The sequence below is a fragment of the Sceloporus occidentalis genome, unplaced genomic scaffold (assembly GCF_023333645.1).
Source record: "Sceloporus occidentalis isolate IW3139 unplaced genomic scaffold, rSceOcc1.0.p SCAF_5, whole genome shotgun sequence".
Taxonomy (NCBI): domain Eukaryota; kingdom Metazoa; phylum Chordata; class Lepidosauria; order Squamata; family Phrynosomatidae; genus Sceloporus; species Sceloporus occidentalis.
In genome coordinates, this window is record NW_028316985.1 from 72,610,540 (window position 1) to 72,637,705 (window position 27,166).

Consider the following 27,166-nt stretch of genomic DNA (forward strand, 5'->3'; position numbering starts at 1 on the left):
TTTCCTGCATGGCAGGGGGTTGGACTGGATGGCCCTTGTGGTCTCTTCCAACTCTATGATTCTATGATACTAATACAGTTAGCCCTCTGTATCCACAGATTCTCCATCCCTGGGTTCAACCATCCACAGCTTGAAATTTAAAAAACAATCCAAAAAGCAAACTCCGTTGTATATAAGAGGACCTGGGCATCCATAGATTTTGATATCCCCAGGGGGCCCTGGAACCAAATCACAGCAGATAACAAGGATCTGCTGTATGAGAAGTATTAATATATAACTAACAACCATATTTGCTCTCTTTAGCTGAAACTGAATGGGAAGCCCCTTCAGCACAACCGGATGAAAAGCGCAGAACATCCACTAGATAAAAATTTGCAGTTTATACACCATTATCCATTAACAGTAACTGAATACTTTATTATATGGCTTTTTAATGCCTCTCCCTGTGTGCAAAACTGCTTTAATGACAAATGTAGTAGAGATTGGTTCCAAGGATGAACAAGGTAATGACTGTAAACAGGCATAATAAAACTTCCAGAATTAATAAGACTTCAAATGTATAAGCAAATTAAATCTATACCATAAGGCAGCAACACAAAACATGAAATACAGTGCAAATACACGACTCTTCCCCCCCTCAAGAAAGTTGTTTGCTAAGGAACCTCTCCCTCCACCCCCACATTGAGATAACACAATAAGGACATGTTTGGAATGAGTCTATAAGTGAATGGTGTCATGGTTTGAGTGCTGAATTACAACTCTTGAGGACCAGGGATCAATCCCTGGTCAGCCATGGAAACCAACTTGGAGGAAGGCAAAGGCAATCTTAAAGCTGCTATAGGTTGGGAGTGACTTGAAGGCACACAACAACAAAGTGAGTAAGTAAGTAAGTTTATTTATTTCTCACACATGTCATTCAAATTTTTAGCATCAAATTAAATGTTCCTTGCTGTAAATGTTCCAGTGGTGTGCACTTTTTGAGCCATCGTTAACTTTCCACATTGTTTTAATCTGTTATTTTTAGGAGGGATTTAATGGAGTTTGCCCATTTTTAGCAAACTGTAAATGGTATCTGAAATGTAACCATTTAATGATTAATGATTTCTATTTAAGTTTAATGCAACACATTAAAATATTTTTTTCTTTTAATGCCTTTATGTTTAACAAATTAATTGCCTCTAATGACTGAATATTAAAATATTATTGCTAGTGATAACACTCACAGGTTCTGTACCAGGGTAATGTCTGGAGGTGCTTATTTAAATCTTAGATACACAGTTAAATCAAACAGTCCATTTGATTAGTAGTTGTAGCTGCAATTCATAAACTCAGCCTGCATTTAAATAAGCATTCCACCGTTGGCCTCCATTGCCCAAAGGCATTTTAAAGTCATTTTGAAAGAGCACTGTGATGCATACTTTTTTCTCTCTTCATTTTAAGGGCATTTTAGATTGCATGAACCTCCTTGCTAACCATTGTCAGTGTAATAAAATTTTGTTTCCAACTACGGTAGGTTGCCAACTTTGAACTTTGTGGAAATGTTGGTAACCTGCAACAAGGCACTTTATGGGACACAGTTGTTTTGCCAGTGAATATATACTATAATAATTTTTCTGGGATAGACATATACATGAACAGACACTTATGAATTTCATAAATAAATAACTTGCTCACTGGATTTAATTGCATTGGTAAAAATCCACATATACTACATAGCTAAATTTCATCTCTTCAATTTCAAAGGCTCAGCAATATTCCTAACATTGCCTTGGGTATGTAAGAGTGAAACAATAGAATTGAAAGAATTGTGAATTGCTCTTATTCATCTATAAATGTCAGTGACCCCAGCATTGAATGCTAGCTTTGTTAACTACTTTCCTGCCAATAGCCACTGAGGAACTAAGCCTCATAACTATGGATATACTGTTTTCAAAGGACTTTTGAAAATGCCCAAATTAATTATATTTCCTTCAGTGGTCAGCTGTTACCTCCTACCAAACAATAAGCAGCATGCCAACTATTTACAAATGGTAAAATTATTATATACATAGGCTAAAAATAATCCATAGGATCTATGTATTCCATCAAACTTGTACAGATGGATGTATATCTGCCCTTAAACACAGAAAAAACACAACACCAACACTGATTATAACCTTTCAACTTATTCTATACATGAAATGTCCTATTATCACTCATTATTTACTGTTTGAAGACTATGGTGGTTCTATTCATGGGTAGATACCATCAGACTTGTTCCAAATATCCAGTTGATCTGCAATGGAGAGCTGATTAGGTCAGACAGAATATGTGCTGCCATCTTTGATTTTCTGAGCATGGAAAGCAGGGTTATGAGTCATACGTTGGATGTGGATACTGAATGTCTTGATTCTTCGCTGGATGAGAAACACTGTTGCCTGCATACCCCAGAAGACAGGAGACAGTTAATGGTGTTTTAGGGCTATAACTATAAAAATAGTTCCGAGACATAGCTCTGTTAGCTTGCAATATCAGTATGCAAAGGGATCTTGCTGGACCCTTGATAGTAACTGTGTGAAAGACGTGTGAAAGATATAAAAATAGTTGTTAACTATGAATCCCAACTGTTGGGCCTTCCAGTCCAAACACTGATCAGTGTTCTCTTCTACCTTCTTCCTTTATATTAGGAGTTACTTAGATTATCATCACACTGCTTTTTCCTGTCCTTTCCTCCCGAGCTAGGTGCAGGGTGTAAACTTTTAAAGGCGGATTTTATTGCTCACATCTGTGCCCAGATAGGAGGCATCTCATACCTGATTCAGACCTCTCCCACATCTTGCCAAGAACAGGAAAATCATGTTCTTTCAAAAATGAGCAAGAAGTCCAGATCAGGTATGGGATGCCATGATTGGGTATGGGAGACCTCCTGCCTCTGCATTTAAAAGGTTATATCCCACACCTAGCTTGGGAGGAAAGGATGGGAAATGGTAGTGTGATAATCTCCTAAAATTCAGTTATACTGATTTTGAGGTGGAAACCTTGTTTACTGTTTTTCCCCATGCAACATCTATAACCTACATGCAGGTAATCTCTTAGAATCTACCATCTGTTTCTTTCCCAAACTCAAAATATATTGCTTTTCCTTTCTCTTACACATCAAACCAGTGCCCTCCAGATACTTTGAACCTCAATTCCTATAGGGTGTTTTTTTTTAGAGGAGAGGGGAATTGACAAGCATTCCCTAAGCACTAGACATGCTGGTTGGAAATTGTAGGCTCAGAAATCTGGGGGGGGGGGGGGGGGCACAAGGTTACCTACCTCTGATATAAGTTAATGCTGAAGGTACATTTCAACTGACACGGAGAGAAAACAGACAAATCACCCTATTAATTGACCCCTTTCCATAAATACTAAGTGGAGAGCCATCACTGCATAAAGGGACAACTTGGTTGAGCAGTATTCAACCATTCTGTACTTTCTCTGTTCACTAAGGTGGAAACAATGTAGTCAGGAATGTACTTGTAACTACAGTTGATAATGAGAAGAATTTCTTCGCTGTGTGTGCTTTCCGATTAATGGACTGTGCTAAAGTGGAAAGGTTCTTTGTTTCAGATTTTCTTAAAAGCACTGTATGCTAAAGGCGGGGGGGGGGGGGGGGATGGAAAACCTTTTCGCCTGGAACAAATAAAAAGCACTCAGAAAAGCAGAAGAAACAAATTATGCATCAAGACTCCCTCCATAAATGTTTTCAGTTAACAAAATGGTGGTGCAGCAGATCACAGCAATCTGGAGACTGACCTCCTTCCTTTTGAAAATGTCACATCACTATAAAGGTTTAAAGGTCACCAATTTTATTTTGGAGTTCAGAGATTTGAAACCAAACCAAAATCTAATCATATGAATCAAGTGGTATCATCCATAGAAACAATCAGATATTATCATGAAAGACAGCACGTTTGATAAAATAGTTTGCCCATGTTAAAGAAATATGGAAGTACTGTAATGTCAGTAGACAATACCAGGTTTCACTTAGGAAGAGACCACAGCAATTTTATTAAAATATATTTAAATATTTATATTTATAAATATATAAATGTATGTATTTCTAAATATACAAAATATATAAATACATAAAATATGAAAATATATTTATTGACAGGCAGCATGTTATAGTGGTTTGAACATTGGACTGGAGACCAGGGTTCAGCCATTGAAACCCACTGGGTGACCTTGGCCCAATCACTCTCCCAAACCCAGAAAACAACATGATACCGTCTTCCAGTTGCCATAAGTCAGAAACAACTTGAAGGCACACAACAAAAACATTTTTATAAAACTGAATAATTCTCCAGATTTGATTCATAGCATACAGAGGCCTAAATCTAATTGCTAGTCCCAAACTAGCAAGAACCACTGAAACTATGTTAATTTGGCAATCCAACACTTACGTGAGTATAGCTAAATCAATGGATTTAGTGTAATTGAAAGAGATAATGGGGTTTGAGTCATAGGAATTCAAACAAAAATGCTATCTCTATCTTTTTAAAGAAAGATAAACAGGAAGTTACATGTAATCTTAATGGTCCATTTCCAACCACTAGAAGGCATTTGTACACATACTGTTTCAAAGCCATCTTATTTCCAAATTAGTGCAGTTGTGATCTGAAGTCCTATCTTCAACTAACAAGCTGAAAAGTTACAGATCCATCATTATCACTTATAGTTCTACTGTACCATTGTTTTTATTCTGGATTTCCAACAGCTCTTCCTGGCTGTGTAGCTCTACTGTTTGTTTCAACATTGACTTGTTTCACATTATTTATTACTTACATTACAATTTTCTTGTTCTGAGAAGAAAACTGATTAACTTTTATACAAATTAAAATTGACATGATCTCTCTAGACTGGATATATAGGATAAGTCTCCTAACTCCAGTTCTTAGTCCCAGTTAGAGTACATCTGCTGAAACCATGAGGTAAATCACACATGGATGTAAGTGATGAAAGAATTTTATTCATCTGGCTGCTATTTAAAAGGTTTAGGAATAGAGCAGAGACTGCAATTAAAAACAGGGAAAAAAGAAAATGACAACCCCTTGTAAAACACTCGGGCTTCTAACCACAAGTACGATGTTAAAACCAAATTTTGATAACAACTTTTTAGTTGTACAATCCTGACTTTATTGGTTGTTATTTAAGCATGTGCTGTATTCTTACAGTAAATCAAGAATAGGAAAATTAATAAATCTGGAATAAAATGTGTGTGTACAGAAAGAGCAGTGACCATATACATAAAATTGGTTAATTCTTTGCTTTAAGCACTAAGGACAATGAGTTTTTTCATTTTTTGAACTGGTACCAGTAAAATGTGCCTCAGCCACTTAGGTCCAAAACGCATTGCAGAAATAATTCATTTTGAGACAGCTTAAGCTGCCCTGGCTCAGTGCTAAGGAATCCCAGGAATTGTAGTTTATTGTGTCACCAGAGCTCTTTGGCAGAGAAGGCTAAATGTCTCACAAAACTACAGTTCCCAGAATTCCCTAGCACTGATCTAAGGCAGTTAAAGTAGTCTCAAACTGGATTATTTCTGCAATATGTTTTGGACCTAAATAACTGTTCCTGGCCTGGCCTGGCCTTCCCCAAACCTGATGAAAACATCATTCACTCATGCTCTGATCACTGACAGAATGGATCTCCTTTTCCCTGCACACCTAATGCCTGGTAAACTGGGTTGGGATTGTCACAATCATACTAAGTGTTGATTGTGAATATGGAATAGATACGGATGAATAAATCTAGGTATTCCATATTATCACTAAACTCTGTGGCAAGGTTTTCCACCCCTCCTGCTCCAATGGCACTGTATTTTACAGTCGGGTTATACACAGATTGAGGACATACCCTTAAGTGCAGAATACTAACTAAGCCACTGGCTGTTGTTTTCATAGTTTCAGTTCAATTGTGATGAAGTATTTCCAATGGCTTGTATTTTATTTTAAAAAAATACACCTCATCCCTTCACTAGATAGAAGCAGTTCTTTTAATGAAACTGGGATACAACTTCTATAGCTTCTCAATATATGCTCCAGAACACTGGAAAACCTTTCCCAGTAGATGTCTGAGCGGCAGGAAAGGCTGGGAAAGATGAGGGTGGAATTGTCACATCCTTTTTTTCATTCCAGAATCTACATCTATAGACAAAATGCACTGGATTCTAGCCTATGTAAACAGATGATACCAGCTTAATTGATTTTTAACATGACATGAGACAGCCAGAAAAATAGTCTATTGAATTTGCCAAAATTTAACTCTGACCAAAGTATGCATGATTTTGATAATCAAAAATCAGGGGACAAAATATGCACCACACATTTTAAGCCTTCAGATTTTATTGTCACTAAACTCTGTGGCAAGTTTTTACAACCCTCCCCCTACAATGGCACCATCACTTACAGCAGTAGTTTTACACACAGACTGAGGACACACCCTTAGTGTAGAACACATTGTATAAAGAAACTATCAGAGTCACAGGTAATTACATCCTGGTGTGAATAGATCCCACTGGATCAAACAGAATATAATAACTTACTGTATATCTACAGGTTAAAAAGGAAATATCCATTAAGAGAAATAGCAAATATTCTGACAAAATATTTTACACTACAAAATCATGGGGTTTGTTATTACCAATACAGGATTGTGTTGCTTTTTTATGCATACTAGATTGGGAACCTATTGTGCAGATATGACCTCACTTCCAATTCAGTGCAACAATGTACAACTGCCTTTCTCTCCAGTGCCCCACAGGATTTCATGCTTAAAGCCAAGAAGGCAGTCATACAAATGACTACATTATGTTTGTATATGCCTTCAGGTCACCTGCTGACCAATGGTGACCCCAAGAATTTCATAGGGTTTTCTTAGGCAAGGAACACTTAGAGGTGGTTTTGCCAGTTCCTTCTTCTGAAATACAGCCTACAGCACCTGGAATTTGTTGGTGGTCTCCCACCCAAGTACTAACCAGATCTGACATCACTTGGCTTCCAAGATCAGATGGGATATGGCACCTTTAGGGTATTTAGTCTCCACCTAACTCATAATTGTACTCAAATTGTTCTCGTATGTCATTTGGTAAAGAGAAATCAACCTCATGGTTTTAATCCTGCATCAACCCATTATGAAGCTGTAGCTCCAAGGGTATTTTTATTTATGACTATTACAATATTAATCATTTTGTAATTAGTTTGTGTAAAGGGTTAAAAAAACAACTGCTTTTCTTGTTATGGAAATTTTCTCATATTTCTTGGTGTCACTGTTAAAATGCTTATCAAAAATGCAGGTCCAATAATAAAAACACATTTAATTTAAACTAGTTATTTATTTATTTAGAAATCCTAAATAATCTCATTATAATTTACATAATGTGGTCTTAAATCACTTCTGAAATACTTCAAATCACATATTTTCCATAAATTATTTAGGGAAGGAGAGGGGGAAAACAATGAGAATAATTCAACCTATGTTAATGAATTTACAGTCCCATTGATTTTAACAGATTTAAGTGTGTAATTCACTATCTTTCAATGAAATCAAAGAGTCATTAGTATTTGTCGAGCATCCTGCCAAAAGAACAAACTTCCATACAGAATAACTATCAGAAGAATGTTGCAACTTCACATTCAATAGAACCTACTTTCACACAGCTGCATTAAGGACTAGCCTTACAAATGTTTACTGCAAGCTGGATCATTACCAAGGTAAGCAGTGTGCAGCAGTTATTTTAAAAGAATAAAAGAAAAATCCAGCATAAATTAATTTAATAATACAGGAGGTGGAAGCATCTTCTGCTTTCCCTTAATATATAAAATACTAGCACCAGAAATATAATTACTGTATTTAAAACTCCATGTTGAAAACATATCTGTGTTTTAGTCACTAAAAATTATTTCTCAAAAGTAAATATGTTAATATGCACACCACTTTACAGTAAATCTTACAGAGTTTCACTTGCTTTTTTTCCCCAATAAAAAATTAAAATTCCAAAACCACAATCCAATTGAAGTCATTGTGGGAGGAAACCTGACTTTGTATGGTGGGTCTTTATTCTGACTAACAGTGAGTCCCAACTGAGGCAAAGGTGGACATTTCCCGACGTATAGTACTGAAAGGGGAGAGTTCAAGCTCTGTAGTATACTCATTGTCATTGTCATCACTTGTAACCGTTGAAGACTTCTGAATGCATTCATCACAGCAGCAGCAACAACACTCCAAAAAGGCTCGACTGAATGGTTTACAAAGACAGAAAAGGAGAACTGGAGTCACACATGACTTGAAGAACAACAGAAATTGACTAATGAGGTGCAGGAGGTCCATAGTCTGTCGTGACACCCCTGTGGACATATAGGCAGTGACAATATTGCAGATGTTTTCAGGAATAATGCAAAAGCCATATAAAATGGTCAAAGCCACCACTGTACAGTTCATCTGGCTCTCCAGCTGGATTTGTCGCTTGTTTCCTCTTGTACAAGCCTTCTCCACTTTTCGAATTTTTCTTGCAGTCACCAAGGAGCAAGTAATGGTAAAAAGAGTAGGCAAGCAAAAGTAACAGCCAAAGTACCACCAAAGCCTTGCACCATCATAGGTGAGGGCCAAGACATAGATTGTGTCGGGCAAGTGAGGTGAGATCTTTACCACACACCGTTCTACAGGAGGGCTCCCACTGATTTCAGAGTCTTCTTTCGTCAACTGGCGTAGAACCACCTCAGGAAGTGCCAGCAGTAGAGCCCCGATCCATATTACAGCCAGTTTGGCAGTTGTTGACGTACAGTTTTCAATCATTTCATAATACATCTGCACATTAGTGGCAGCGCGGAAGCGGTCAATGCAGAGGGCACACAATGTAAAGGTGGTTACTCCAAGTGATGCTACCTGGATAAGAAGGGGAAAAAATAAAATTAAGTATCAAAACAAAGAAGGAATGAAACATAGGGAGTGAAGATTGTGAGGTAGCTCCCAGGCCATCCTACAGAACAGTTATTTACTTATCTACCCTGCCCTCCGGTAATTTCTTCAGAAAGTTTCCTCTGAGTTGAAATAATTAGCAGATACAAACAGATTAAAAACAGTTGAAAACATTTAGTTGTGGAGGTTCTTAAAGTACTTCAGATGAGATAAACTCAATTCTTTCTTAAATTTTGATATATTTTTTTTTTAAAAAAACTATTTTTACCTGCTACCAACATTGAAGAAAAATGTCCTTGCTGCAATAGCCACCTGTAGCAGTCTCTTAGAAACAGAATTTCCATTAGGATTCTGATTCCAGGTAATCCCATAGATTCAGGTAATCTATTTTAAAGGGGCTCTGATAGCCCAGCCTGTCACTTGGGATCAGAATCCTAATGGAAATTTAAAATAGATGACCTGAATCCCATCTGATCTAGGAAGCTAACCAGGGTCAACCCTGGTTAGTACTTGGGTGGGAGAACCACCAATGAATAAACAGGTGCTGTGGGCTATATTGAAGAGGAAGGAACTGGCAAAACCACCTCCAGGGATTCCTTGACTTAGGGGCAAGGCAGATAGGCCAACTGGAGCGATCTGTGGCCACTTTTGCTGCAATCGTTCTGGGACTGCGGTGACCAGCTGCCATGGTCCCAAAGCTGTCCACTCCTGCCATCCTGAAGGGGCCACTAGCAGGAGCAGCTTTTTGCCGCTCCTTTTGGGGCCAGCTTCAGCACACATTAGTTGGTCCCAGAGTGGTTTCCAGCTGCTTTGGGGGCATGCATCGTTTGAATGCCATGCCCCCAAAACACACAAGTGCTTTATTTGGCCCACCTGCTTTGGGCCTAAGAAAACCCTATGAAATTCATGAGGTCACTGTAAATCAACAGGTGACATGAAGGCAGACACACAAACACACACTTGAATTTAAATCAGTTTCATATTACTGACTTCAGTGAGGTTTCTGTATTGATTGTTAGGCTTCCAGAAAAGAGCAAACTGATGACAACATCATATAAATGTTTAAGAACAGGGTGTAAACAATCTTCAGGAAATAGTATACTGTGTTACTTTATGGAAGAATATATGGAGTTGTTTTATCTTGAGTGAGGCCATTTGTCCTTTTAACCTAGTATCTACTCCAAGTGTAGATGACCTTTGGCTCTCTTGATGTTTCACACATCGTTTGGCTTTCCAGGTGTTTTAGATCTCCCACAATCACATACTATTGGACATGCTAGATAGGGCTGATAGCAGCTAGGAAGATGAAGGTTTTCAACCCCTGCTCTAAAGACTGGAGGCAGTTCTCCAGGTTTTTGAACAGGGATCCTTTCCTCTCCTACCTTGATAACTTTCTGCATGCACATGTTGCATCACTGGACTACAGCTTTTATTAGTCCAGTTTTCATTATTGCAAAATTTATGCTGGTTTTCATGGTCAAAGCATGTTTTTTTAAAAAAACAACAACACACACATCTTTTTTTTTACTGTACACTGGAGCTCTGGAGGAATACTAATAGGAACAGCTATGGGTTTTCTACTCTTTCTTCATTTCCTTCCTTTGGGGGCTTATAATAAATTATCCCAGTTTCTGCAGAGTACACCCCCCTCAAATATTGCATGAAATATTAGATAGCTGATTGTAACTTTTGCTTACTTAATGTGCTCTGAGATAATTAAGATTCTACAAAATGGGCATATTTCAAAAGGCAGTCTGATTCTCATCATAATTTTGAAATATTCTTGTTTATGTACATCTCATAAAAAGTTCTGCAAGAATGGAGAGTGCAATTACGTAAATGTATCCCACACATTGGCCTTCAGCATTTAATGGCCATATCTGATTGCTAAAAGCCAATACCACTGCAAAAAGCCAGGCACACTGGATAGAAGTGAGAAATCCCTGGCTTAAAGAGTGATTCTCTGAAATGAAACATTCAGGGCCATATTAACCTGCAATAGGAGGCATATTTAATTGCACAGCCCCGTATTAACCTGCAATAGAAGGTATGCTCATTTATGACTCAGCAGATGCACTGTAAATATTTTCAGAAGGCAAACCTACTGATTTAGTGAGTTAAATTCCCAAAAATAGATTCAAGGGGGGGGGAGCTTAGTAAACACAAACAAATGTGCAGATAAATTGGGAAAAAAACCTTTTTGGTTGAGGTAGTGAAGATTAAGGCAAAATAAGAAGGAAAAGCTAAAGCAGCTAACAAATAAGCATTTTGCACATCAAAGCTAGAACGTGTCAGACAGGAAAGTGTAAATCTTAAACCTTGACTGTAAAACATTCATGTCCTCTCTAGAAATTTCCCAAACCCACATAAGATTAACTTTCAGTCTGCTGAGAAACAGTTTTGATGGCCACAAAGAAAATCATTTTTCACTATGCCCCAACATATTGACTCTTTAATATAGGAGCTATATTCAAATTCCATGCCATGGGATGACTACCACTTCTCAGTTTCAGGGCCCTTTCACACTACACAACTATAGTGCTACAATTCCACTTCAAATGAATCCTGGGGTTTGTAGTTTGTTGAGACAATTCTGCCAGAAAATTCTAAATGCTCCTCCTTGTTGCTGTGGCATTTAAAGTGGAACCATAGCATTATAACTATGTAGTGTAAAAGGACCTTCAGACTCTGCTCCCCCAAAGGGAAATGACGAAATATGCTATATTCTGAGAAAGTAATTGCTGCTTAATACAACAGCAGTCCTGTCCTTTTTAAAAAATGGTATGTTTTCGAATCCAGAATCCAGTCCACTTCATCTCATACATAATTGTTCCTGATAGAGTAATTTGGAGCCCATGAAAGGTTTTCCCAAACAAAATTTGTTAGTCTTTCAGATACCACAGAAACCTTTGTTGCTGCTACTGCAACAGATTAAAATGGTTACTGCTTTCCCATCTCCATGTTCTGACATTTTTGTTTTAAGAATGAATGGGATTACAGCGTGAGATCTGCTGGAGAGGCCTTCCTATGTGCACAATCAGTCAGGGCAATATACTGTAGGAAGACATGAGAGAGGCCTTCTCTGTTGTGGTACTGCAATTATAGAATACCCCTTGCCAAAGCCCTAATTGGTACTTATATTGTTGTCATTACAGCACAAAGTGAAAGTAAGGTTGATAACACAACATTTTCAAGCCTAACCAGTTTTATACAGACCTACACATGTGCACGGTTTGAATTGTTTTAAAGTATTTTAAGTGGTTTAAATCTGTGTTTAACTTGTTAAACTGTTCAGTATATTTTTACTTCTTTAAGGATCATTTTATTATTTGTATTGTTTTAAACAAAACATGTTGAGTTTATCGATTGCTGCTTTAAGACATTTACATAGAGGATGGGACATAAGGATAAAGATTTTATTCGACAACACAGAGAGCTTCATCCAAGTATTAGTACCAGCTAGAGCAGACCTATTGAATCAGTGGGACCTGTGAAACCAATACATATGCAACTGTCATTGAGTCAACTGGTTTACATTTGTTGGGCTTAATATCTGGATGTGGCCTAGACAATCTTGTGAGGCAGCAGAACATGAAAAGTGTTGATAATAATTTTCATCACAAATAATTCCCTTGTATTGCATGCTATTGTATCTAAAAGGATAGTGCTACATATTATCTTTTCCTGTAGTTTGAATCCACTGTTCCAGGTCCTATTCTCTGGAGCAGCTTTTTTTCCTGCTGCTCCAGGGAATAGGACCCAGAGCAATAGATTCAAACTACAGGAAAAGAGATTCCACCTCAACATTAGGAAGAACTACCTGAATGTAAGAGCTGTTCAAAAGTAGAACACACTCCCTTAATCAGAAGCTGGATGGCCATTAGTCAGGGATGTTTTGATTCTGTGTTTCTGCACGGCCAGGAGGTTAGACTGGATGGCCTTTGTGGTTGCTTCCCTCTATGATTCCCAAACCCTGTTGTATGCAGTGTTTTCATCCAGGGAACAGCACAGACAATACCCTAAAACTTTAAGAACCTGTTGGGCTGGCTGAGAGCAGAGAACTACCATCTTAGAATGATCCATACCACATATATTTGTGTATAAGTTGACCTCATGTATCAGTTGAAGGCAGGTTGGAGGGGGGCAAATTAAGGATTTTGATATGACCTGTGGATAAGTTGACGGTAGCACATAGAGGCATGTAACAAAGGATGTAAAGAAAGGGAAGTGATGTCAAAAAACTTACAAAGTTCTGGCAGGCATAATTGTTTTTGCTCCCCTAAAGGATGGATGGATGAGGAGGGAATTACAGCCAATAGTGGCTGTGCAGTGTGTGGGGAGGCAGCCAGGCTGAGAGGTGGTGCTAAGAAAATGCACACATGTCAAAAACGATGTAAAGGCAAGATTTAATGTAAAGTATTAACTTTTATCAAAAAAGATTCCCTTCTCTGAATAGAGTTGTGAAAAGCAAGAGCTTACTATGTCTTGGGAAAATCAACCCCTTCTACTGCTACTACGAAGGAAAGTGCCAAATATACGCCACCACTATGATTTTCCTGTCCAGGGATTCAGAAAGGCCAGAAGCGGCACTGTGGCAGGAAGATTAGCAGGAGTGGGTGCTTCTGTTAGATTCTCCCAGGATGGACTAAGCTCTCACCTTTTGTCACTCTACTCAGAGAAGGAGATGGTTCCTTATTTTTTGGTAAGCATTAAGGTATGGTACTTACATTGACCTATGGATAAGTTGGCCCAGAATTTTTGGTTTGATTTTTTAACTAAAATTTCTATATTTAAACATGAGTGCATACAGTAATCTCTCTGCTATAAAAGGACATGGGGATGACTAAGAAGGGTGGTGGTGATGTAAAACACCTCAGCTCTGGAAACAGGAAAGATTCATGTTTTTTAAACATGCAAGATTAGCCTGGGACTGGTTTACAACTATGGAGAATTCAAACTGAAGGACTCAGGACTGCTTACATAATTTCTTTCTTGCTTTTTTTTTATAAACAGAACTCTGAACTGAGCTAGTTCATAGTTCTAGCCATAACTATGATTTTGCCCAGCTACTAAGTTAATTCTTTCTTGACTCTGACAAATTTGTCTTCTCCTTACAGAGGTCTCAGCAGGTGACATATTATGTTTGTAAAATAAAAATTTTAACCCACTTTTTCATGGGCTTTCAGGATAGTTTACCACAGGTAAACTGCAAATTGAGTAAACCATAAAAATATATAATAGGTTAGTCATGATCTTAGCCTGTTGCTTATTCACATGGTTTCTACTGGGTATGAAATAAATGTGGGAGAGGAAGCACATGTATGGAAAGAGAGAACAGTTCCTAATTCATATGTGAATGAATGTTGATAGTGTTTTGGTCCATCTTAGGCCTGGAACAGACGGGCCAAAATTGGCGTGCTGCCTCTGATACTAGGGTTCCGGAATGCACAGCATCCGCATGCTCCAGAACCCTAGCATGTGACAGCAGAAGCATCATGGCAGCCTCCCATCCATACGGGGGACACCATGATGCTGCCACTGCCATTCAGCAACCAGACATAGCTGGCAGAATGTGTCATGATGGCAACACTCCTTCCTGCTTCCGGCATCACAAAAAGAAGGTCTAAGTGGCTTTTTTTGTGGTGCATCTATGTTGCAGCATGGGGATGCTGCAGCACAGACTCAAGACTTACAGGAGTGGCATGGAGTCTCCCATCTGTACTGTCCCTTATCTTTTATCTCCCTTATCTTATGTCCCTTATCTTTTATCTCAGATTTGGGAAACCTTTTGCCATCTAGATATATTACCTTACAGCTCCCACCAGCTTCACCCAGCATTGCCATTAGTGAGAGACTGTGGGAGCTGTAGTCTGAAACATGTAGAAAGTCAAAGCGTTTAGCTACATCAGCAGCAGTGTAGGAACGGCCAGAGATGACCCATGGTTGAGACCTGGGTACTGTATCTGATGTAATTGGATAATCCATCTTTTCACAGAATAGACATGAAGCTCCCACAAAGCTGTAGGAGCACTTAAAATGTACCTTTAAATGTAATTCTGTTTATTCTGATGGTGTATTGGCTGCATGTAAACACCTAGAACAATACTGCCATTTTGGTGTCAAAAGTGGTGCTGAAGTCATTTGGACTTACAAGTTATTGGTGCTGGAGTTCTTCAAACTACTACTAGAATATTTACTTCTTCAGATTTAAAGAGCAATCCCATCATCCTTTATTGTGTAAATTTAGAGGAGAGCTTAATGTGAAGGCCAGAACAGGCAGAACTAATTCTGTAGCACCAAGATAACAAATGTAGCTTTTTAAACCTCCCAAATATTGCTGATCTCTGCTTTCTGCCAAGTCCAAGACAAATCCCTTTCTCTTTTGATATCTCATGTACAGAATTTAAAAGAGATACAAATATTTGTGGATCATCTGTGGTCAGAACCAATTGTTACTATTCTCTACTTGCATGTATCTTTTAAGATGTGAGGAAGGAACAGGGGATAAATGAAAGAGACAAGCCTTTCTAATATCAGAATGATCAAAAGCAAGTCTGATCAGCTGGCCAAAAGCCTGGTTGGCAGAATATCTGTATGTTTGCCAAAAAGCAAGGATTTAAATAGAACCTGGAACTTTTTAAGAGAAGAAAATGTGGAGTAAAGAATTAGCAAGTTACATTAATAGCTCATCTACAAAGAGCATGACACAAATAGTATGCAGACCTGTAATGGGAGCTCTAGTCATCTATAGTTAGATTCACTTGGGACCATTTCAGCAAAGGAACAGTCTGGTGGTTTTCTTTTCTCCCACATTCAGACTTTGAATTCTTAAATTCTTTCTGTTAAATTCATGAAGAAATTAAATCCTTGCCTTTTCCTACAACAATATTCTTGCAGATTACCCTGACTAATAAACTATGCACTATTATCCACACTACAAAGGGGCTATCAAAAGGAGGATATGGCGTTAGAATGTAGACTGAAGGAATGCTGTCATGCCTACTTGTACACCTGGGGCTCTTTTGCACTACACATTTATAGAGGTATAATTCCACTTTAATGGCCATGACAACATCCAAAGAAATTCTAGGACTGCAGTTTAGGGAAGGGTATTTAGAATTCTCAGCCAGAAAGCTTCATTGCCTCAAGAAACTGCAAACTACAAATCACTTTAAGTGCTAAATCCAAGGCACTTAAAATGGAATCAAGCATATAATTGTATAGTGTGAAAGGATCTCTGATAAGAAGTTCCTTATGTCCAATTATAACCACCATTATAAGTGAAATGAACATTTTTGCAACAAGTCCTTGTGCTGTGTGTGTGTGTTTTATTTGGGGAGAAGCAGATCTTTCCATTTGCAGTCCATGGCAGTTTTGCATGTGTTCAATCATGAGTATGTCACACCTGCTGCACATCAGTGATTGCACTAAATACAGAAAAATATGCACTCTTCACATTTCCTCCCCAATATGTATTTTAGTATACATTTCATCCTAATGTGTGTTTTCTCTGCATTCTTTCCTAAAATACACATTTTGTATGTGTTTTGCTGTTTTTGAGCCAAGAACATTGCAAAGATTCGAACAAGTGATAAAAGTGAGAAGACAAATATATTTCAGTTTCCCAGTTTGTCAAGAAAATAAGTCCCCGGTTCATTTGACTATGAATCACACACAAGCCATGCCACCAGGAGCCAGGTTATCCTGGCTTCTTTTTGCTCTAGTCTAAAGACTGGAGCGTGGGCTTGGCACAGCTTCCAGATGCATTGGAGATGTCTGTTGTATAAACGGCTTGCCTCCAAGGCAGCCAGAAGCTGCTTCTTTTGACCCATGTGTTTTGGGCCTAATTTCAAAAGACACTACTAAGTCCTTCAGCCATTATTCAAAGAAAAGATACTCTGGACCCTTGACTAATATAGTTATACTTTCCAAATTGTCTAATATCCCCTTACCTGGGTTGTTTTTTTACAATATTAAATGTTTACCTAACATTTTTAATATTTCAAATAAAGATCAGTCAATCAGGGAGATAAAGATGAGGGAGAAATAATGTTAATGCGAGTAACTCTTTGGTCGGGGAGAAAAAATGTTGAAGGTATTAAAAATGTTAAAGAGTTAATGTAGAGGGAAACTGTCAAACGGCTCTTAGAATCATACAGAAACGAAGCCTGCAAAAACAAAATGCAATATCCTATAACCATGGTGGCGAACCTATGGCACGCATGCCACAGATGGCATGCAAAGCCATTTTTCAGGGCCTGTGGAGGGCAAGGAAGAGGAGGAACAGGAGTGGGCCTTCAGCTGTTTCCAGAGAGGCAGCTGAAAGCCCAGGAGGGTGGGGGAAGAAGTCCCGCCCTGTAAAACTTGACCCGGAGGGTGGAAGTCCCATTCTGGAAGTAACATGTTATCACTTCATAATCATACATAGCTCAAAGGCCCATTGGGTTGGAGGCCTCAATGGCAACATTACTGGTATCATTCCAGCCCTGAAGAAAAATAAAACAAAAACAAAATCCATGGCTTTTTATTAAAGCTTTTGGGGCCAAATAGATTTTACCAAAATCTGTGTATGCATTATGGCTATAAATTGTTTGAACCTGTTTTCATTATTTTGTTTTAATTTGCCAAATTGTTTATAATGCTTTCAATGTAGTGTTCTTTTTTAAAAAACTGTTTTGTGCTTATCCACACTACAAAGGTGCTATCAAAAAGAGGATATGGAAATAACAAATAAATAAATAAATAGCAACAATGGCTGGGCTAAAGCTCTTTTTATGGTACAGTCACCCCACCACATTTGGGGTATTAGGGGCCTGGGACCCCCACGAAAGTGGAAAAACCATGAATATGTTAGCACTCCCCCATGAATGATAAAGAGTACAGTACTCTCCCACCAAGAGCACCACACATAACTCTCTTTGCAGTCTTAAAAATCATAGCCTCCCCCTCATTTCCAAAGTGCTTCCACTTTCAATCTGATGTTAGAAGCCACCTTCTCTCCTCCTCCCCTTCCTCTCCCTCTCTCCCAGCCAGACGAAAGCAACAACGCATCTTCCCCACTTTGACAAACTTTGCATTCTCCCCATTTCCAAAGTCAGACGAAAGCAACGCCGTATCTTCCCCACTTTGACAAACTTTGCATTCTCCTCAGTACCAAAGTCTCCCCACTCTGAATCCAATGTTTGCAACCATCACCAGAAATGTAAGGTACAGAGTTGCTTCTGTCTGGTCAGGAGAGAAGGGGAGGAGGGGAGAGAAATTGGATCCTCCCGGGGGTACACCACATTCAGAGGGAAGTTCTTTGGAAATGAAGAGGATGCAAAGTTTGGCAAAGCAGGGGAATGTACGGTGTTGGTTTTGGCTGGCTGGGAGGAAAGGTGTGTGTGAAGAGACTGACATTGTTAAGCAGCAGCTACAAAGTCGCAAATAATCAAAAACACAAATTTAAAACTGTGAATGTGGAGGACCGACTATTTATATTTTTCTCCCACATTGCTCAAGGAAGCATAGGGCCCAAACAGACAAGCCAAAATAAAGCTGCTTCGGGTCACTTTGGAGGTATGCTGTTTAAATGACACACACATCTTAAGGGGACAGAAGCTGCGCCAAAGCTGTGCTCCAGTCCTTAGGACTGGAGTGTGGCTTTGGCATGGTGTCTGGACTCTTAGGACACATGCATTATTTAAACAGCATACCTCCAAAGTGACCTGAAGCAGCTTTAGATTGGCCAGTCTGTATGGGACCACAGATGGTCTTCTCCCTAATATTTCTTTTTCCACTGAGAGCAATCCTTTCAGGTAGGTTATGGTGAAAAGGAAAAAGTGTGTGAGAATACTTTTCCATAATTAGCATCCATATTATAATTCATAGCAAAATAATCATTTACAAGTAATTCCTGTTAGTGTGGCCTTGAGCCCTTGGAATAATATCAAGGTAAGCAGCTGTTGTTTTTTTTTTTTTTTAACTTTTTAAAAACTCTACCTTATCTGTCAAATGCAACTATGGATGCATAACAGTTGCTTAGTGAGAACTTGTCACAACTGATTTTGACTGAGGTTGAAATCCATAACTTGTGACATCTGTGAGTTTAATCTAGCTGCATCGGAGTAAGTAAATCCCCCCTCGGAATGCCCTTGCCCAGGCTGCATCCCTACCTGAATGCAAAAATACCTACTTTTCCCTCTGTTCCCTTCAAAATAAAGTTTCATTTAATCACTTCCTGTCACCTGTTTGAAAAGAAAATGAGGGTGAAAGAAGGTATTGGATATAAGGAGAGCTTTTTGTACATTTCCAGATATTTCAGGATTTTTGGACATTTCTTTGCCTGAATATTGCACCAAACATTTTAAAAATATTCAGAGAGCTTTGTGAGGCAGAAGAAAAGATCTAGAGGCCACAGAAGCGGATGCCAGGGGAGCAATGGGTGGGAAAACTGTGTTTCCTGGAACTACATCTTGCCCCAAAGGTTTTTTGAGAGCCCCCCCCCCACCACATTTTTATTGTTTCATTTTTATTTTCACTCAAAATGCCTCATGCACCTGCTGGGGCCAAAGGTAACTTCTAGTACTTACTTGTACCTATTGGGGCCAAAGATGACTTCTAGTACTGTACTTACTTGTACCTATTGGGGCCAAAGATGACTTCTAGTACTGTACTTACTTGTACCTATTGGGGCCAAAGATGACTTCTAGTACTGTACTTACTTGTACCTATTGGGGCCAAAGGTGACTTCTAGTACTGTACTTACTTGTACATATTGGGGTCAAAAGTAACTTCTATAGCACCTGTATTAAAACCACCCAGGAATACTCTCAGATTTGCAAAATGTGCCCCCTCCTGGTCCTCAGAGGGCCATTTTGAGTTTTAAAAAGTTGCTGTGTGTCTTCAAGTCATTTCTGACTTATGGTAGGCCTCAGGTAAACCTATGAAGGGTTTTTCTTGGCAATATTTGTTTAAGGGGTGTGTGTGTGTAATATTATCTTCCTTTGAAGCTGAATGTGACTTGACCAAGCAAGGTCATCCAGTGGGTTTCCTTGGCTGTGTGAGGATTTGAACACTCAAGCCATGACACCATGTTGGCTCTGATGTCTTTAAAAAGTGACCATCTGAGGTCCGATGTGGGCTGTGTACAGTCTTCCCACCTTTAGACTACCTACTCCAGCACAGGAACACAGCTCACAACTTTAAAAACTACCAGTACATATTGTTCATCTTGACTTTAAAACTACAGGTCCTAAATCACAAGTGTAGTGCATTAAATGAAGGAGACTCCAGTAGAAATTTATGGAGGATGCACAAGAGACAATCCATTTCTTGTAGCATCTAATTTACGATATATGCTTCTGAATTATTACATAGTTTGGACAACAAAACCTTTTCCAAAAAAGATGCACAACATAAACTACATTCAATTTTCAACTACTGTTTTTAAGCATTAAAAAACCAAAACATAATGACCCATGAACACTGCTAAGAGATGTGAATAAAAAATTAAAAATGTGTATTGTTTCCATAACATATTAACATTTTGGAATGCCATCGTGAAGTATGATTAACAGTTAAACTGCTTTTACTTAATTTCTTTATCGTTTATATCCGTAACACAAAAATTAACATCACTCTGGATTTTAAAGGCTAAATCTAGTATCAATCCCAACTCCAGCAGAACCACTGAAAGGTAAGAAACTTGTTAGTCATTGCTTAAATAAGTCACATTGATTTTCACTGTATACTCTTGTTGGATTAACAATGGTTTTAACTCTAAATCTTTAAAGAGACTTCTCAAGCAAAATTATTTTGTTTACAGTACAGAGACTTAACAGACCTAATTAAAAAAAAAAACGAACCACTCCCAAATATTCAAATAGGGCAGATTAACCTAGGTGGGGCTTGTGGTTTCATTCTGGAAATGTGCCACACGACAAAGGGCATTAATAAAACGTTATGATTTCATGGCACGCAATTAATATGAAATTCATTTGTCTGTCATGAAAACACATGGGGAACTTCAACCCAAGTTTTGTTCAGCTCTTCAGAAATCCTAAGTATTAAATGATCCTAATAACTTCAGGGTTGTTTTTAGTTGTTTCCTCTCTTTAAAAGACTCATTTGGTGTTTCTCACCATAAAGTGTCTCCTATTTTGGCCAATATCTATGCCATTCCAATAATGTATGGGCTTTCTGATGATATAATCCTTCTTCCATCAGGACTACCCATGATGCCTGTGTGGGAAGGATTTATGTTATTTGTCTACCCACATCAATATCATAACTACAGATCCATATATTATTAATTGTATGGGACTGGTCAGAACATGCAACAGACATAATGTAAGCACAGAACAGTAAGATTTGTTTCAGTTGGGGCCAGAGCTACACTGCAAGCAGTAAGAGAACTGTTTCCCTCATACAGTCCTAGACTTTGATTAAGCATACACCAATAAACTTATGAAAGTGGTTAACAGATGGTGTGCTAAGTCACTGTCTTCATACACTGTGGAGGACACAGAACCCATGTCATGAACAGAAGAGTTCTGCGAACGGGTCTCATAAAGTAGAAATAAAATACAGAATGAAAATAAGAGGGCAAAAGCAAGCAAGGTGTTTTCCCCCCTTGGTTTGGAGTCAGACCTGAGCTGGGCTTAGAGAAGACTCACTGAAAACAAATTAATCATGAGTACCTCAAGAATGGTTGACTTCAAGGCACTATCTCAAAGTTGTGATTTAACTCATGAGTATTCTGTGTCCCAGGAAGGGGAAGGAGATATCTCTTTGCTTTTTAGTTATCTTTTATCTTCTATTTATCTTAGTCTAAATTAAAACTTGTGTAGCTTGTTCAAAATAAACAGATTGTTCTTTTGCACAATATGGTCATATTGTTCCTTTGCACAATATGGCCAATTTTCTGAGGGCTTTCACTCCATGCTAAAATGTAATGAGATGAAGTTATTTGGTCCATTCAACACAAGTTGAGCAACTAGTCACTACAGATTTGCAAATCAAAAACTACTTTTAGATTACAATGGTCAGAATTCCCCCAGCCAGGAGTGACTATACCAGCTGAGGCATTCTGGCAGCTGTAGTCTCCAAAAGTGACATTTTCAAGCTCTAAATAGGAGATGTGAGGGTAGACAAGTTTGTTTCATGTTCACTTTGGCCTTTTTCCAGAGGCAACTGGTTGGACTCTATTTAATACAACATGATAGACTATGTAAGCCTTATTTAGATCCAGAAGGGTTCGTTCTCATATTCTGTGTATCACAAATATAACTTTCAAAATGACTGACCCTTGAGAGTTAGAGGGTGGGCAACTTGTGAAGGTTTGGGCCTGCACAGCCAGTGCCAGCAGTTGATGGGAGTTGCAATCTTGCAACAGTGGTGTAAGTCAAAGAAATCTTTGCACAATTACCACTTTAAAGGCACCACTGCATGTCAAGTAGAAATCTAAAGTAAAGTAGTACTGATAGTTATTACAGTGATATACAGACTTACAACTGTCTCTGGGTTTCGTTTTGTTTTTTATGAAAAAAAACACATTTATCCAGCACAGCTTATTTTATAGGGAGTTCCACAGTTGGGGATCATACCTAAAGGACAATATTTTAATGAGAGAAATCAAAGTGATTTATTTATATGCCACTACTCCTCCTTCTACAAGAGAACTGGGAGAAGAGAGAAGTTCACACACATTCTCCATCTTCAGAAATTCCATCCTGGCAGTTACACTGAGTACCAGAGTATTCTCTGGAGTAAATGCAATTTCAGTGGAATCCAATGAATTGTTTCGTACTTAACAAACAGAATGTCCTTCATAAGGGATAAGGAGAAACTTCCCTCCCCCTCACTTGTTCTTCCCCTGTGACTTAAATGAATGATAGTGGACATATTGTCATACACCCGAAGTAGCACTGCCTGCCAAAATTACTCCATACCACCCACTAGCTTTAGTGGTTTTGTATTTTTTCCAGTAAATAAATAAAACAGACAACCTGAATAGAGGCAAGATTCTGGCCAGCTGGCTGAAAGCGTGGCTGACAGGACATTGGTGCACTTGCCAAGCGAGATTTAAAGGAAACCTGAAGCACTTAACAAAGGGTTTTTAAAAAGTAGGGGATCTGGAAATGATAAGCTATATTAACAATACATTAATCACATGTATGAGTTTCAAACTATTAAGCCACATCCTTCACTCAGCCCTCTTTCAATTCTGGAATAAGATATATATATATATATATATATATATATATATATATATATATTCCTTCTTTTTTTTTTAAGTATATCTGGCAACAGCAAGCCTTTCTCCTCCCCTGTGTGACTTCACAATATCTCGAAGTACAGACAGATGCAAAAGTTGTCATAAACTCAATCATGATTTCTTATGACAGTCTGGTCTACCAATTAAAAGAGAATACTTTGGCTTAAGCCAGTTTAATACTTTCCAGAAGCAGAAGCATAACTCAGAAGTTGGAAATAAGTTTTACTGCTCTCAAGGAAATGTGCTTTCAAGTCGGAGTTATTGAAATCATTACTTTCACGGCAGAGTTATTGAAATCATTTCAAATCTGCCTTGAAATCAAAATGGAAAAGTGTGGTTAGGAACACAAATCTGAACCCCAACCCTACTGCCCTTAACCAAAATTGTTAACCACACACTGACATAGTCATCCACTCACTGACAGTCTTTCTGAATGCAGTATGTTGTGCTTGTGAACACAGAACAGAAAACTCATGGACATGAGGATCTGTGGATCAGACCCGATATGTAAAAGTAAATCCCAACTATTTCAGCTGAATTACTTTGAATTGCATCATGGATTCACAATCAGAGTGAAGTCAAGAGGACAAAGCTTAAAATGGAAATTTCCTAGCTGAACCAGTCTAAGCTGGGAGAGTAAATTAGATCAATGTTCTACCAGATTTTCTTTTATTTTAAAGCTGCAATATTTCACCTCTTGAAAGGAACACAATTTAAAAAGAAAGAAAGAAAGAAAGAAAGAAAGAAAGAAGTTACCAAGGACAAGGTTGGGGAGGGAGATGAAATGAATCACATACCACCCAGGAGTTAACTGGATACTCCAAACTTCTTCAGAGGACTAGGCAAGGAAGAACAATAAATATTTAAGGAGCGGTCAGCAAAATACAAAATATGTTTTGCAATAAAGAAAGCAAAAAAGACCACAATCCCAGCTAATATTAAGGGCTGCGTCGACATTCATGTAGCTTACCTCAATGTATGGTACAATTTTGCAGGAAAAATCATCCAGCAGCCACTTTTTGGTGAGTTCTTGAAAGATCACCAGCGGCAAGCAGAAGAAAATGATGAGGAAATCCCAAAAGGCCAGGTTGGCCAGCAAGGAGTTGGAGATGCTCCTCATGTAGTAGTTGTGGCACACGATGCACATCACGGCCATGTTGCCCATGATCCCAATGCCAAAAATCACTATCGACAGGCACATGACAGCGTAGGCACCGTAGGACTCCTCCGTCAACGGGTAGAAAGGATTCTTGACCCGGCCGGGCCGGAAGGTCCCATTCCGCAGGACACCGGCGTCCCTCTCCCCGGCGTGAGCCGTGGAGCCATTCAAGGGCAACGCCTGAGGCAGATCATCCTCTGCCACACGAGTTCTTTGGCCGTGTGTGGAGTTGTCAATGTTTCTCACAAGGCGGGTATTCTCAAAAGCCTTGGCTCTCTCTAGTCTTCCTTGGTCCTGGAGCTCAGTGGCACCTCGCTTAATTCTAGCATGCCTCTTGGGACCAGTCCCTGCCCTGTGCCACCTGCTTTCTGCCTCCTGCTTAGAGAGATCCAAGTGTCTCCCAGCCTCCAAGGCTAGAAAAGTGTCTTCATGCACATGTTCTCCTGAAGGGCCAACAGAGAGTGGTAAGGCTTCTCCACGGTGGGCAACGTGAACCAGACTCCAATCCTTGGCACTACTGTAATCCTCCAATGGAGCCCAGGTCTCAGGAGAGGCCTTGGATCGGCCACTCTGGGAGAAAGCCCCATCCATATCATGCCACCTTCCTCTGCTCCAGGCAACTTCTTGCCCGGTTGCTCTGTGTTGAAGGAGCCGAGGATGAGGAGAAGCCTGGCACCCTGAGCCACACTCCTTGCCCTTTCTGCCCCCAGCTGCTCTGAAGGGCACCAAGGCAGACAGGCTGCCCAGGAAGAGCCAAGCCAAGCCAAGGGAGGCCCCCAGGAGACGCATGGTTCAGGGGGGTGACAGAGATCCTTTAGTCCCAGGGGGTGAAGTTGCCAGGTACAGACATGGCCCCCAAAAGACGGCGAAGAAAAGTGAGAGGCCAATAAATAGAGGACAAGAAGAGTTTGGATTTCCTCCAGGAGAGGCTTCAGGTTGGCTTCACATCCATGTTGCCAGGGCTTGGGGAAAGCAAGGCTAAGGAAGAAAAGAGAGGGAGAGGAAAGCCCTCTTAGCCAGGGACTTGCTTCTGGGCAGCCTTTGGGTGCAGCAGCCCTTGGAAAGTTCCCTCCCGAGGGAGGATGGCTCTCCCCCTCCGCTGGGCATCCTCTGCCCTGGCACCCTCAGCCCTCCGCCGGGGGCCCCGAAGGAAAGGCAGGGGGCCCAAAAGGCATTGGCCCCGAGGGAGGGAGGGAGGAAGGAGGACGAGAAAGGCAGAGGGGCTCTTCTGGGGCAGGGAAAGCGCGCCACTGCGAGCCCTGAGGAGACTGGAGCTGATGCTTCTTCTTCTGCTTCTTGGTTGTTGTTTGTTGTTGTTGATGATGTTTCTCCTCACAGACACAAATCACCCCAAGAGCAGAGAGGAGGGCGCCAAGGAAGAAGAGGAAGAGGAGGAGGAGGAGGAGTCCCTTCCCTTCCTTTTTATTCTATTTTCTGCCAAAAGGAAGGAGAGAAGCTTTTCCTTTGGTCAAAGTTGTGTGGGGTCCCCCCCCCTTTTCCAACTTGGGGGGAGAAGCAGAGAGAAAGAAAGAGAGAGAGAAAGAGAGAGAGAGAGAGGAGAGACCCCGCTGCCAACAACGTGTTGCTCCCCCTTTATTACTCTTATTCTTATTCTTCTATTTCTTGCTATCGTCTCCAGAATTGGGGCTCCTTTCCTTCCTCAAAGCAACCAGCCAGGTGGGCTCCCCTTGTGACGGCAGTCCCTGGGCTGCTCCCTCTTTCCTTCCTTCCTTCCTTCCTTCTTAGTCTTGCTTTCTCTCCTCCGGGGCTCCAGAGTCCAGAGGTGGGCTTCGGCTGGGCTAAGCCCCTCTCGACGCCAGCGCTTTGTGGAGGCTGGGAGGAAAGAAGGGAAGGGGAGGAATAAAGGGGAGGATGGAAGGAAGGACTGAGAGAGAGAGAGAGAGAGAGGGATGGGTGGCTGAGGGGGAGGATTGCGCAGGCGCCGCTCTCCAGGGTCTTCGCCGCCGCCGCCGTCTGCCGCTCCGGAGCAGGGCTTGCCCCACTTCTGAGGAGAGCAGAGGGAGGCAGGCGGAATGGCTGGGAGACCCTCCTCCTCCTCCTCCTCCGTGGCTCCCAGTTTCTCTTTCCCTCCCTCCCTCTCTTTCTTTCTTCCTCCCTCCCTCCACTCAGAAAGGCTGGCATCCTGGCTGAGGGGATGGGCCACACCTTCCAGGAGGCTTCTTGGATACCTGTGCAAGAAAAAGCCCTAAGGTTGCATCCACGTTGCAGAAATGATCCGGTTTGACACCGCCTCCACTGCCATGGCTCCAGGCTATGGACTTCGCTCTGGTGCCACAGCAAACGGCCGTTCCCAGAATTCCATAGCCTGGAGCCACGGCAGGGAAAGCGGTACTTTCTGCAATGTGGATGCAGCCTAAGAGTCACAGGTCCAAAACACACTGCAGAAATCATCCAGTTTGAGCCTGCTTTAACTGCCCTGGCTCAATGCTAGGGAATCCTGGGAACTGTGGTTCTGTGGGACATTTAACTTTGTGCCACAATAAACTACAGTTCCCAGGACTCCCTAGCACTGAGCCAGGGCAGTTAAAGCAGGCTCAGACTGGATGATTTCCACAGTGCGTTTTAGACCATAATCTCTCAAAACATGCTCTTTTCTTTCTTATTTTCCCTATACATCTCTTTAATTTAATTTAATTTAATTTTCTTATATCCCCTTTCTCCCAATACAGGGACTCCTTCTCAATCCAGCTGTCACAGAATCATAGAGTTGGAAGGGCCCCCCGTGGGCCATCAGGCCCCATTCCCTTGCTCAAGGCAGGATCTCCAGGTAAAGTACCCCCAGGAGGTAA

At 40.2% G+C, this 27,166-nt stretch overlaps 1 protein-coding gene across 1 annotated transcript; it reads right to left on the reverse strand.

Annotated features, from left to right (window-relative positions):
• Nucleotides 1-5,511: 5,511 nt before the first annotated feature.
• LOC149312322 (prosaposin receptor GPR37-like) lies at nt 5,512-26,277 on the reverse strand. The gene is made up of 2 exons (XM_089524396.1): nt 24,168-26,277; nt 5,512-8,907 (listed from the first exon to the last, which is right to left on the reverse strand). The coding sequence occupies exons 1-2, from the start codon at nt 25,143-25,145 to the stop codon at nt 8,089-8,091; spliced, it is 1,797 nt and encodes a 598-aa protein (XP_089380522.1). The 5' UTR covers nt 25,146-26,277; the 3' UTR covers nt 5,512-8,088.
• Between the last annotated feature and the right edge of the window lie 889 nt (nt 26,278-27,166).

Excerpts from the sequence above, each read along its gene's own strand:
- LOC149312322 (XM_089524396.1), bottom strand. The coding sequence starts at position 25,145 with ATGCGTCTCCTGGGGGCCTCCCTTGGCTTGGCTTGGCTCTTCCTGGGC. Across the intron at positions 8,908-24,167 it reads AAATTGTACCATACATTGAG|GTAGCATCACTTGGAGTAAC; the intron begins GTAAGCTACATG and ends CTTCTTATCCAG.